Source organism: Cololabis saira, chromosome 7 (assembly GCF_033807715.1).
Source record: "Cololabis saira isolate AMF1-May2022 chromosome 7, fColSai1.1, whole genome shotgun sequence".
NCBI lineage: Eukaryota > Metazoa > Chordata > Actinopteri > Beloniformes > Belonidae > Cololabis > Cololabis saira.
The window spans coordinates 897,744-911,975 of NC_084593.1; the positions used below are offsets into that span (position 1 = coordinate 897,744).

General features: G+C 44.0%; 1 protein-coding gene across 4 annotated transcripts in view; it reads left to right on the plus strand.

Moving 5' to 3' along the window:
• The first annotated feature begins 327 nt into the window (after nucleotides 1–327).
• Nucleotides 328–14,232, plus strand: part of slc44a1b (solute carrier family 44 member 1b) — a 52,967-nt gene continuing 39,062 nt past the window's right edge. For 3 of the 4 annotated variants that reach the window (XM_061724705.1, XM_061724706.1, XM_061724703.1), the window contains exons 1-2: nucleotides 328–484; nucleotides 11,677–11,766. In XM_061724705.1, the coding sequence (XP_061580689.1) occupies nucleotides 428–484; nucleotides 11,677–11,766 (147 nt within the window). In that variant the 5' untranslated portion in view covers nucleotides 328–427. Of the gene's footprint in view, nucleotides 485–10,367; nucleotides 10,595–11,676; nucleotides 11,767–14,232 lie in introns of those variants that run through there. The other variant, XM_061724704.1, reaches the window with a different exon arrangement.

The window sequence follows — 14,232 nt, forward strand, 5'->3', positions numbered from 1 at the left end:
ACCCAAAACTCAGAGTTCCCGATCTCAGAGTAGATCAACTAAGAGTTCAGGATTAGACTCAGAGTTTGTTGAACCTGCTTTGGTTGTATTTACCTCAAAACTGACTGCAGGGGGCGCTGCTGCGCACACACACACACACACACACACACACACACACACACACACACACACACACACACACACACACACACACACACACACACACTCACACACTCCTCCTGGTACGAGGCGTCAACAATGAGACAAAAGCTCTTCTGTTTCTGCAGCAACAACCAGACCAGAATCCTTCAGTCTGACTGCAGAACCAGGACTCTGCTGGACCTGCTGGACCTGCTGGACCTGCTGGACCTGCTGGACCCCCAGGACTCTCCGGGACCCCCATCCAGGACTCTCCAGGACCTCCAGGACCGGGACCTGCAGGACCAACATGGACCCCAAGCGTTTGTCTTCAGGCTCCCAGCAGCAGGTCCGACTCCGGATAAAGGTAAAAGTTCTGCTGATACTTTTATTTTATTTTCATTTATTTTTATTTTTATTTATTTGATTTTACTTATTTCTATATTATTGTATTTTATTGTATTTAATTTAATTTAATTTAATTTAATTTAATTTAATTTAATTTAATTTAATTTTATTTTATTTTATTTTATTTTATTTTATTCTTTTATTTACTTTTATTCCACCAGCAAATAGTTGCACCTACTAGTACCTACTAGCACCTACTAGCACCTACTAGCACCTACTAGCACCTACTAGTACCTACTAGCACCTACTAGCTCCTACTAGCTCCTACTAGCGCCTACTAGCACCTACTAGCACCTACTAGCACCTACTAGTACCTACTAGCACCTACTAGCTCCTACTAGCTCCTACTAGCACCTACTAGCACCTACTAGTACCTACTAGCACCTACTAGCTCCTACTAGCACCTACTAGTACCTACTAGCACCTACTAGCTCCTACTAGCTCCTACTAGCCCCTACTAGCACCTACTAGCTCCTACTAGCAACTACTAGTACCTACTAGCACCTACTAGCTCCTACTAGCTCCTACTAGCACCTACTAGCACCTACTAGCACCTACTAACACCTACTAGCACTTACTAGCACCTACTAGCACCTACTAACACCTACTAACACCTACTAGCACCTACTAGCACCTACTACCACCTACAAGCTCCTACTAGCACCTACTAGCACCTACTAGCACCTACTAACACCTACTAGCACTTACTAGCACCTACTAGCACCTACTAACACCTACTAACACCTACTAGCACCTACTAACACCTACTAACACCTACTAGCACCTACTAGCACCAACTAGCACCTACTAGCACCCACTAGCACCTACTATTACCCATTAGCGATGCCTCTCGGTGTGGACGGCCACCCATAGGTAGTGTTTTCCTCACCTGGATCGTTAGTGCTAAGCCATGTCACCAGTCCACTTACTGTGTGTGTGTGTGTGTGTGTGTGTGTGTGTGTGTGTGTGTGTGTGTGTGTGTGTGTGTGTGTGTGTGTGTGTGTGTGTGTGTGTGTGTGTGTGTGTGTGTGTGTGTGTGTGTGTGTGTGTGTGTGTGTGTACGCGTGGGGGGTGGGATGTTTTAAATTGTGTTTTTGATTGTTATTTTATTCTGCATGTAAAGCACGTTAATTGTTGGTTAACTGTTGGTTAACTGATGGTTAACTGTCAGTTAAACGCTGGTTAAAGGCTGGTTAAATGCTGGTTAACTGTCAGTTAAACGCTGGTTAAAGGCTGGTTAAATGTTGGTTAACTGATGGTTAAACGCTGGTTAACTGTTGGTTAAACGCTGGTTAACTGTTGGTTAAATGCTGGTTAACTGTCAGTTAAACGCTGGTTAACTGACGGTTAAACGCTGGTTAACTGACGGTTAAACGCTGGTTAACTGTTGGTTAAATGCTGGTTAACTGTCAGTTAAACGCTGGTTAAATGCTGGTTAACTGTCAGTTAAACGCTGGTTAAATGTTGGTTAACTGTCGGTTAAACGCTGGTTAAATGATGGTTAAACGCTGGTTAACTGTCAGTTAAACGCTGGTTAACTGTCAGTTAAACGCTGGTTAAATGTTGGTTAACTGTCGGTTAAACGCTGGTTAAATGCTGGTTAACTGTCAGTTAAATGCTGGTTAACTGTCAGTTAAACGCTGGTTAACTGTTGGTTAAATGCTGGTTAAATGCTGGTTAACTGTCGGTTAAACGCTGGTTAACTGTTGGTTAAATGCTGGTTAAATGCTGGTTAACTGTCGGTTAAACGCTGGTTAACTGTCAGTTAAACACTGGTTAACTGACGGTTAAACGCTGGTTAAAGGCTGGTTAACTGTCAGTTAAATGCTGGTTAACTGTCAGTTAAATGCTGGTTAACTGTTGGTTAAATGCTGGTTAAAGGCTGGTTAACTGTCAGTTAAACGCTGGTTAAAGGCTGGTTAAATGTTGGTTAACTGATGGTTAAACGCTGGTTAACTGTTGGTTAAATGCTGGTTAACTGTCAGTTAAACGCTGGTTAACTGTTGGTTAAATGCTGGTTAAATGCTGGTTAACTGTCAGTTAAACGCTGGTTAACTGTTGGTTAAATGCTGGTTAAATGCTGGTTAACTGTCAGTTAAACGCTGGTTAACTGTTGGTTAAATGCTGGTTAACTGTCAGTTAAACGCTGGTTAAATGTTGGTTAAATTCTGGTTAAAGGCTGGTTAACTGTCGGTTAAACGCTGGTTAAATGTTGGTTAACTGTCGGTTAAACGCTGGTTAACTGATGGTTAAACGCTGGTTAACTGTTGGTTAAATGCTGGTTAACTGTCGGTTAAACGCTGGTTAACTGACGGTTAAACGCTGGTTAACTGTCGGTTAAACGCTGGTTAACTGGCGGTTAAACGCTGGTTAACTGTCGGTTAAACGCTGGTTAAATGCTGGTTAACTGTCGGTTAAACGCTGGTTAAACGCTGGTTAACTGTCGGTTAAATGCTGGTTAACTGATGGTTAAACGCTGGTTAACTGTTGGTTAAATTCTGGTTAAAGGCTGGTTAACTGTCGGTTAAACGCTGGTTAAATGTTGGTTAACTGTCGGTTAAACGCTGGTTAACTGATGGTTAAACGCTGGTTAACTGTTGGTTAAATGCTGGTTAACTGTCGGTTAAACGCTGGTTAACTGACGGTTAAACGCTGGTTAACTGTCGGTTAAACGCTGGTTAACTGGCGGTTAAACGCTGGTTAACTGTCGGTTAAACGCTGGTTAAATGCTGGTTAACTGTCGGTTAAACGCTGGTTAAACGCTGGTTAACTGTCGGTTAAATGCTGGTTAACTGTCGGTTAAACGCTGGTTAACTGACGGTTAAACGCTGGTTAACTGTCGGTTAAACGCTGGTTAACTGTCAGTTAAACGCTGGTTAACTGTTGGTTAAACGCTGGTTAACTGTCAGTTAAACACTGGTTAACTGACGGTTAAACGCTGGTTAACTGTCGGTTAAACGCTGGTTAAACGCTGGTTAACTGACGGTTAAACGCTGGTTAACTGTCGGTTAAACGCTGGTTAACTGTCAGTTAAACGCTGGTTAACTGTTGGTTAAACGCTGGTTAACTGTCGGTTAAACGCTGGTTAACTGTCAGTTAAACGCTGGTTAACTGTTGGTTAAACGCTGGTTAACTGTCGGTTAAACGCTGGTTAACTGTCAGTTAAACGCTGGTTAACTGTCAGTTAAACGCTGGTTAACTGTCAGTTAAACGCTGGTTAAATGTTGGTTAACTGTCGGTTAAACGCTGGTTAACTTTCAGTTAAACGCTGGTTAACTGTTGGTTAAACGCTGGTTAACTGTCAGTTAAACTCTGGTTAAACGCTGGTTAACTGTTGGTTAAATGCTGGTTAACTGTCGGTTAAACGCTGGTTAACTGACGGTTAAACGCTGGTTAACTGTCGGTTAAACGCTGGTTAAATGCTGGTTAACTGTTGGTTAAACGCTGGTTAACTGACGGTTAAACGCTGGTTAACTGTCGGTTAAACGCTGGTTAAATGCTGGTTAACTGTCGGTTAAACGCTGATTAACTGTCGGTTAAACGCTGGTTAACTGTCGGTTAAACGCTGGTTAACTGACGGTTAAACGCTGGTTAAATGCTGGTTAACTGTTGGTTAAACGCTGGTTAACTGACGGTTAAACGCTGGTTAAATGCTGGTTAACTGTTGGTTAAATGCTGGTTAACTGTCGGTTAAACGCTGGTTAACTGTCGGTTAAACGCTGGTTAACTGTCGGTTAAACGCTGGTTAACTGTCGGTTAAACGCTGGTTAACTGCTGGTTAACTGTTGGTTAAATGCTGGTTAACTGTCGGTTAAATGCTGGTTAACTGTCGGTTAAACGCTGGTTAAACGCTGGTTAATTGTCAGTTAAACGCTGGTTAAATGCTGGTTAACTGTCGGTTAAACGCTGGTTAAACGCTGGTTAAACGCTGGTTAAACGCTCGTTAAACGCTCGTTAAACGCTGGTTAACTGACGGTTTAAACGCTGGTTAATTGTCAGTTAAACGCTGGTTAAACGCTGGTTAAACGCTGGTTAACTGTCGGTTAAATGCTGGTTAACTGTCGGTTAAACGCTGGTTAACTGTTGGTTAAATGCTGGTTAACTGTCGGTTAAACGCTGGTTAACTGTTGGTTAAATGCTGGTTAACTGTCGGTTAAATGCTGGTTAACTGTCGGTTAAACGCTGGTTAACTGTCGGTTAAACGCTGGTTAACTGTCGGTTAAATGCTGGTTAACTGTCGGTTAAAAGCTGGTTAACTGTCGGTTAAATGCTGGTTAACTGTCGGTTAAAAGCTGGTTAACTGTTGGTTAAATGCTGGTTAACTGTCGGTTAAACGCTGGTTAACTGTTGGTTAAATGCTGGTTAACTGTCGGTTAAATGCTGGTTAACTGTCGGTTAAATGCTGGTTAACTGTCGGTTAAAAGCTGGTTAACTATCGGTTAAATGCTGGTTAACTGTCAGTTAAACGCTGGTTAACTGTTGGTTAAATGCTGGTTAACTGTCGGTTAAACGCTGGTTAACTGTCGGTTAAACGCTGGTTAAATGCTGGTTAACTGTTGGTTAAACGCTGGTTAACTGTCGGTTAAATGCTGGTTAACTGTCGGTTAAACGCTGGTTAACTGTTGGTTAAATGCTGGTTAACTGTTGGTTAAACGCTGGTTAACTGTTGGTTAAACGCTGGTTAACTGTCGGTTAAACGCTGGTTAACTGTTGGTTAAACGCTGGTTAACTGTTGGTTAAACGCTGGTTAACTGTCGGTTAAATGCTGGTTAACTGTCGGTTAAACGCTGGTTAACTGTCGGTTAAATGCTGGTTAACTGTCGGTTAAATGCTGGTTAACTGTCGGTTAAATGCTGGTTAACTGTCGGTTAAAAGCTGGTTAACTGTCGGTTAAACGCTGGTTAACTGATGGTTAAATGCTGGTTAACTGTCGGTTAAATGCTGGTTAACTGTCGGTTAAAAGCTGGTTAACTGTCGGTTAAATGCTGGTTAACTGTCGGTTAAATGCTGGTTAACTGTCGGTTAAACGCTGGTTAACTGATGGTTAAATGCTGGTTAACTGTCGGTTAAATGCTGGTTAACTGTCGGTTAAAAGCTGGTTAACTGTCAGTTAAATGCTGGTTAACTGTCGGTTAAATGCTGGTTAACTGTCGGTTAAATGCTGGTTAACTGTCGGTTAAACGCTGGTTAACTGTCAGTTAAATGCTGGTTAACTGTCGGTTAAATGCTGGTTAACTGTCGGTTAAATGCTGGTTAACTGTCGGTTAAAAGCTGGTTAACTATCGGTTAAATGCTGGTTAACTGTCAGTTAAACGCTGGTTAACTGTTGGTTAAATGCTGGTTAACTGTCGGTTAAACGCTGGTTAACTGTCGGTTAAACGCTGGTTAAATGCTGGTTAACTGTCGGTTAAACGCTGGTTAACTGTTGGTTAAACGCTGGTTAACTGTCGGTTAAATGCTGGTTAACTGTCGGTTAAACGCTGGTTAACTGTTGGTTAAATGCTGGTTAACTGTTGGTTAAACGCTGGTTAACTGTTGGTTAAACGCTGGTTAACTGTCGGTTAAACGCTGGTTAACTGTTGGTTAAACGCTGGTTAACTGTTGGTTAAACGCTGGTTAACTGTCGGTTAAATGCTGGTTAACTGTCGGTTAAACGCTGGTTAACTGTCGGTTAAACGCTGGTAAACTGTCGGTTAAATGCTGGTTAACTGACGGTTAAACGCTGGTTTAACTGTTGGTTAAACGCTGGTTAACTGTTGGTTAAATGCTGGTTAACTGTCGGTTAAACGCTGGTTATCTGTCAGTTAAACGCTGGTTAAACGCTGGTTAACTGTCAGTTAAACGCTGGTTAACTGTTGGTTAAATGCTGGTTAACTGTCGGTTAAACGCTGGTTAACTGTCGGTTAAACGCTGGTTAACTGTCGGTTAAACGCTGGTTATCTGTCAGTTAAACGCTGGTTAACTGTTGGTTAAATGCTGGTTAACTGTCAGTTAAACGCTGGTTAACTGTCGGTTAAACGCTGGTTAACTGACGGTTAAACGCTGGTTATCTGTCAGTTAAACGCTGGTTAACTGTCGGTTAAATGCTGGTTAACTGTTGGTTAAATGCTGGTTAACTGTCGGTTAAACGCTGGTTAACTGTCAGTTAAACGCTGGTTAACTGTTGGTTAAATGCTGGTTAACTGTCGGTTAAACGCTGGTTAACTGTCGGTTAAACGCTGGTTAACTGTCGGTTAAACGCTGGTTATCTGTCAGTTAAACGCTGGTTATCTGTCAGTTAAACGCTGGTTAACTGTTGGTTAAATGCTGGTTAACTGTCAGTTAAACGCTGGTTAACTGTCGGTTAAACGCTGGTTAACTGACGGTTAAACGCTGGTTATCTGTCAGTTAAACGCTGGTTAACTGTCGGTTAAATGCTGGTTAACTGTTGGTTAAATGCTGGTTAACTGTCGGTTAAACGCTGGTTAACTGACGGTTAAACGCTGGTTAACTGTCGGTTAAAAGCTGGTTAACTGTCGGTTAAATGCTGGTTAACTGTTGGTTAAACGCTGGTTAACTGTCGGTTAAACGCTGGTTAAAAGCTGGTTAACTGTCGGTTAAATGCTGGTTAACTGTTGGTTAAACGCTGGTTAACTGTTGGTTAAATGCTGGTTCATGGGAGTTAGGGTAGAGGGTCAACAACAACATTTCAAAGTGAAAGTAAATGTGGGCGGAGCCTGAGTGGGGGGGTCTACAGTAGGGGGCGGAGCCTGAGTGGGGGGCGGAGCTTGAGTGGGGGGTCAACAGTAGGGGGCGGAGCCTGAGTGGGGGCGGAGCCTGAGTGGGGGGGGTCAACAGTAGGGGGCGGAGCTTGAGTGGGGGCGGAGCCTTAGTGGGGGGTCAACAGTAGGTCTGTTGTTCTGGGGCAGAGGCACGTGCACGTGAGTGACCAAGCATGTGCACGTGAGTGACCAAGCACGTGCACGTGAGCGTGGGGGACAGAGAGCTCTGTGTTGATGAACTGGAACAAAGATGGGGGTCAAAGGTCAGACGTGTCCCGGTGTCTGGACCAGTAAACACAATCTGTCCTTCTGTGGAGCCGGTTCTGGTTCCTCTGGACTGGACTGGGAGGATCCAGTACATTCTTGGTAGATTGTAAAGTATGACTCAACTCAACTCATTCTGAACATTCAGGGATTGATCTGGACTAGTTAGGGCCCGAGCACTGACGATCTGGACTAGTTAGGGCCCGAGCACTGACTATCTGGACTAGTTAGGGCCCGAGCACTGACAGGACGAAGGTTCTATTGTATCTGTAGGAATGTTTTCATTTTTTTTCCTAATTTTTCTTCCGACTAAACGAGGGCCTTTTTTCCCCCCTAAACATGGCCCAAAAGTCACAAATTTTTGCACGCAAGCCAGGCCTGGCAAAAAATTACGTATTCTAATAGTGTCAAAAAGGAGCGTGGCCTAACGGCTCAACAGCGCCCCCTAGAAAACTTTGTGCCTCAAGCCCCACAATACGGTTTGATGTAGATGCACGAAAATCAGTACACACCTGTATCATGTCACAACTTAAAGAAAAGTCTCTTGGAGCCATGGCCCAAACCCAACAGGAAGTCGGACATTTTGAATTAATCGTGTAATTTTGGGGCAATTTTTTTCCATTTTTACGTGTGGTACTTTAACAAACTCCTCCTAGCAGGATCGTCCGTTCCACATAAAACTCGCTCAGGAGGCACAAAAGACGTTAACCATGAAAAGTTATCAAAATCGTGAGTTTTGGTGAAATGGCGTGGCCGTGGCGCCACGTCAAACTTCAACGCTAAACAGAAAGTGATGGTCGATATTTGATAGTTCCTACTTTCTGCTATAACTTTTGAACGGGTTGTGATAAAGAGTCATGGTGGTTCATCGGACTTAGTGTTGAGTCCTTGACCTTTATTGGTGAAAATTGCACGCGCGAGGACCCGTTCATCCGTTCATCCGTTCATCGCTGCTGCTGCTTTAATTCTGGGTTGGACCAGTTCTGGACTTGTTGTGTAAAAAAACTAACAAAAACAATCAACAACAACTATCTTTTTCTTCTGAATTAAAGTAAAATAAATTAATCTTAAACTTTGGCTTTATAAATACGCCCCTTCTGTAAACGTGGATAAACACTGACATATACTTTATAAAGACACACAATTTATAAACAACACAAAATACGAGCGGCTCGTTGAGGAAATACAATATAAGAAAATAGAACATTTTAGGAGGAATCATGAATAAGAGACATATACACAAAAAATAAGGTAGACAAGTAAAATTAATAACAAAAAAAACACTAAGGCATTTTAAAGCAAATAGCATCGACATTTCAGAAAGAGACTTAAAATAAAAGATACTTTGATATATCGGCTAATCATTTTTTCGCAGTTATTTGAATTTTTTTATAGAGACAATTGGAAAGAGGCTTCATTTTTCTCCACTTACAACAGTGTATATGATATTTAGCCAGTAAGAGAATGACATTAACCAAGAAAGACACTCATTTATCAATTGTATCTATGTAAAAAATAATATTAGCGATTTCTAACATTGGAATATCATTCATTTTTCTTTAAAGATAGACAATTTCTAATTTCACGCCAAAAAGTTTGTGAGACAGGACACAATAGAAACATGTGATCAAGTGATTCTTCCGGTGTCGGTTCGTCTCGTACTGTGACTGAAACGCCGCTCTGAGTTGGTTTCTCTTTGCGGGAAACAGCGCCCCCCTCCCCCAGTCAGTGGCCGGAGCCGGTACTGCAGCTACCACGGATGCACCGTGGGAGGGGGGGGGTCCTTTATCTCTCTGCGGCACTAATTCACTTTTAATTAATCTCATGTCATAATTATGACTTACCGTGGGGATCTTTTTATTTTTAATTCATCTTACTCTTTTCTTTTACTGGCAGAAAAGGGCTTCCATACTTATCATATGAGTTCATTATTACTGATTTTTTGATATAGTTATTTTTGTTTCTCCAAATAAAATTAAAAAGCAATTTGTCAATATTGTTTGAAATATTTTTGTTTACATCAAGGGATAAAGCTACGGAAGCTAATGCTGCCACCCCAGAAAATAAAAGAATATCAGTATCACGTTATAACGTGAAAGGTTTATTGTTAGAACAATAAACATTTCACGTTATAACGTGATATTTTTCACGTTATTACAATATACAAACTTATCACGTGATAATTTATTGTTAGAACAATATACTATTTATCACATTATAACGTGAAACGTTTAGTTAGAACAATAAACATTTCACGTTATTAGAATAAACAAACTTATTATGTTATAACGTGAACATTTATCTCTCTGCGGCCGCTCACTAATTAACTTTTAATTAATCTCATAATTTAGACAAGTCATAATTATGACATTCTATCTCACAATTTCGACTTTATATCTCATAATTATGATTTTTTATCTCATAATTATGACTTTATATCTGAAAATTATGACTTTTTATTTCACAATTTCGACTTTTACTTTTTATTTTTATCTATCTCATAATTTACAATTACATACATATTTACATAATCAAACAATTTGTCAATATTGTTTGAAATCTTTTTGTTTATATATAAACATTATAAGGGATAATAAAGCAGGATAATAAAGCAGGATAATAGAGCAGGATAATAAAGCAGTGGGTTCGTCTCTAAAACTCTGAGTGGGTTTCTCTTTGCGGGAAACAGCGCCCCCGTTCCCCGGTCAGCGGCCGGAGCCGGTACTGCAGCTACCGCAGATCCACGGGGGGGGGTCCTTTATCTCTCTGCGGCCGCGCTCATCTCATTGCGCATGCGCAATGAGATGAATGGCCGTCTGCACCTGACGGCCCCACCAGGAAGTCGGCGGTGCAAATCCCTTTGATGTTGATCGCAGAGGAAGCTCCAGTTCCGATGATGCTTTAGCGGGTCGGGGCTCTGAGTGTGACCGAGGGGAGCGTCTGATTCCCGGACCCAGCTCCGCCAGGCTCCGCCTGCAGCTCCGCAGGTCCGCAGGTCCGCAGGTCCTGCGGCTGCTGCCATGGGATGCTGCGGGAGCGCGGAGGTAAGCGGTGTCGGCCCCGGCCCGGTTCGGCCCGGTTCGGTCTGGTTCGGTTCCGTTCAGCCCGGTTCTGCCCGGTTCCAGCCCGGTTCGGCCCGGTTCGGGGTCCGTGGGTGTGTGTTTTGTCCCGGAGCCTCAGAGGCCGCGCTGCCGGGATTATTACCCGTTAATCCCCTTATTATCTCCCGCAGAGGACGGACAGGTGACCGGGCCGGGCCGGACCGGACCGGGTTAAACTGGACCGGACCGGACCGGGTTAAACTGGACCGGACCGGGTTAAACTGGACCGGACCGGACCGGGCTGTTCGGGTTCGGGACTGGGGGGGGGGGTGTAGTCCGGTTCGGTTCGGCCCGGTCCAGCGGAACCGGCTGAGGCTGTGTGTGTTTGTGTTTGTGTATTTATCTATATGTTTGTGTTTTGTGTTTTGTGTGTGTGTGTGTGTGTGTGTGTGTGTGTGTGTGTGTGTGTGTGTACACATGTGTGTACTTGTGTGTACATGTATATACATGTGTGTACTTGTGTGTACTTGTGTGTACTTGTGTATACATGTATATACATGTGTATACTTGTGTATACATGTATATACATGTGTGTACTTGTGTGTACTTGTGTATACATGTGTGTACTTGTGTGTACATGTGTGTACTTTTGTATACTTGTGTATACATGTGTATACATGTGTGTACTTGTGTGTACATGTGTGTACTTGTGTGTACTTTTGTATACTTGTGTATACATGTATATACATGTGTGTACTTGTGTGTACATGTATATTCTTGTGTGTACATGTATATTCATGTGTGTACATGTATGTACTTGTGTGTACTTGTGTATACTTGTGTGTACTTGTGTATACATGTGTGTACACAAGTACACACATGTATACACAAGTACACACAAGTGTATACTTGTGTGTACTTGTGTATACTTGTGTATACATGTCTGTACTTGTGTGTACATGTGTGTACTTGTGTATACATGTGTATACATGTGTGTACTTGTGTGTACATGTATATTCATGTGTGTACATGTATGTACTTGTGTGTACTTGTGTATCCATATGTGTACTTGTGTGTACTTCCAGAGGACTAAGAGAGAGTGGAGACCCCTGGAGGATCGGAGCTGCACTGACCTGCCCTGGTTCCTGCTGTTCACCGTCTTCTGCGTCGGCATGGTAACCAGTACTAGTACTACGCAGTACTACACCGTACCGCACCGTACTACACCGTATTACACCGTACTACACCGATACTACACCGTATTACACCGTACTACACCGTACTACAACGATACTACACCGATACTACACCGTATTACACCGTACTACACCATACTACACCGTATTACACCATACTACACCGTACTACAACGATACTACACTGTACTACACCGTATTACACCGTACTACACCATACTACACCGTATTACACCGTACTACACCATACTACAGCGTACTACACCGATACTACACCGTACTACACCCATACTACACCATGTTTGGGGAGACGGGTGTGGGACCTCTGTCCAGCTGGGAGTGTAGATGTTTAGGGAGACGGGTGTGGGACCTCTGTCCAGCTGGGAGATGTTTGGGGAGACGGGTGTGGGACCTCTGTCCAGCTGGGAGTATAGATGTTTGGGGAGACAGGTGTGGGACCTCTGTCCAGCTGGGAGTGTAGATGTTTGGGGAGACGGGTGTGGGACCTCTGTCCAGCTGGGAGTATAGATGTTTGGGGAGACGGGTGTGGGACCTCTGTCCAGCTGGGAGATGTTTGGGGAGACAGGTGTGGGACCTCTGTCCAGCTGGGAGTATAGATGTTTGGGGAGACAGGTGTGGGACCTCTGTCCAGCTGGGAGTGTAGATGTTTGGGGAGACGGGTGTGGGACTTCTGTCCAGCTGGGAGTGTAGATGTTTGGGGAGACAGGTGTGGGACCTCTGTCCAGCTGGGAGTATAGATGTTTGGGGAGACGGGTGTGGGACTTCTGTCCAGCTGGGAGTGTAGATGTTTGGGGAGACGGGTGTGGGACCTCTGTCCAGCTGGGAGTACAGATGTTTGGGGAGACGGGTGTGGGACCTCTGTCCAGCTGGGAGTGTAGATGTTTGGGGAGACAGGTGTGGGACCTCTGTCCAGCTGGGAGTGTAGATGTTTGGGGAGACGGGTGTGGGACCTCTGTCCAGCTGGGAGTATAGATGTTTGGGGAGACGGGTGTGGGACTTCTGTCCAGCTGGGAGTGTAGATGTTTGGGGAGACGGGTGTGGGACTTCTGTCCAGCTGGGAGTGTAGATGTTTGGGGAGACGGGTGTGGGACCTCTGTCCAGCTGGGAGTACAGATGTTTGGGGAGACGGGTGTGGGACCTCTGTCCAGCTGGGAGTACAGATGTTTGGGGAGACAGGTGTGGGACCTCTGTCCAGCTGGGAGTGTAGATGTTTGGGGGGACGGGTGTGGGACATGCGGATGAGATGGCCAGTCCATCGGAGTTGGTGCTGCATTATGAAGATGGCGATGGAGACGCTGATGTTGGTGCGTCCGTCCTCCCATTTGATCCTGAGTATGTTTGTCCAGGTTCTCTGGTGTTCTAGAGCTCTGAGGTTCCTGCTGTAGGTTGTTCTAGAGCTCTGAGGTTCCTGCTGTAGGTGGTTCTAGAGCAGTGGTTCTCAAATGGGGGTACGCGTACCCCTGGGGGTACGTGAAGGCACCCCATATACATATATTTAAAAAGTAGCATCCATGCAAAAATCCTTTAAAAATAAATATTTTATAAATAATTGAGGAAAATATAAGTCTAAATTTTATCTTCAAGAGTAGAATATTCAACTTATTATCCTAAAACCGCAGAGTTTCCCCCCCCCACACCAGGATGGTTCCACCTAACCTGTCAATCACCAGGCTTCACCTGTCAATCACCTGGCTTCACCTGTCAATCACCTGGCTTCACCTGTCAATCACCAGGCTTCACCTGTCAATCACCTGGTTTCACCTGTCAATCACTTGGACCAACGATGGAGTCGTGGTTGAAGCGTAGCAGCAATATTTTTATGTTTAATAAATCAGTTACTGATGGCACAGTGATCTGTTTTAGGTCTTTTTTTTTTACAACCAAAAGTTCTTTGAGCTGGTTAGGGGGTACTGGTTCTGGTACCAGGACTAGAGGACCGGTACCAGGTCCAGGTACCAGTCCTATAGTTCTGTTAGGGGGTACTTGGCTGAAAAAATATTTCACAGGGGGAACATCACTGAAAAAAGATTGAGGACCACTGTTCTAGAGCTCTGAGGTTCCTGCTGTAGGTTGTTCTAGAGCTCTGAGGTTCCTGCTGTAGGTTGTTCTAGAGCTCTGAGGTTCCTGCTGTAGGTTGTTCTAGAGCTCTGAGGTTCCTGCTGTAGGTTGTTCTAGAGCTCTGAGGTTCCTGCTGTAGGTTGTTCTAGAGCTCTGAGGTTCCTGCTGTAGGTTGTTCTAGAGCTCTGAGGTTCCTGCTGTAGGTTGTTCTAGAGCTCTGAGGTTCCTGCTGTAGGTTGTTCTAGAGCTCTGAGGTGCTGTAGGTCATCCATGATTCTGCCCTGTACAGAACCACAGCCTTGTAAACCAGGAGCTTGGTGTCGACCCGGAGATCTCCATCTTCAAAGACTCTTCCGGAGTCGGGCA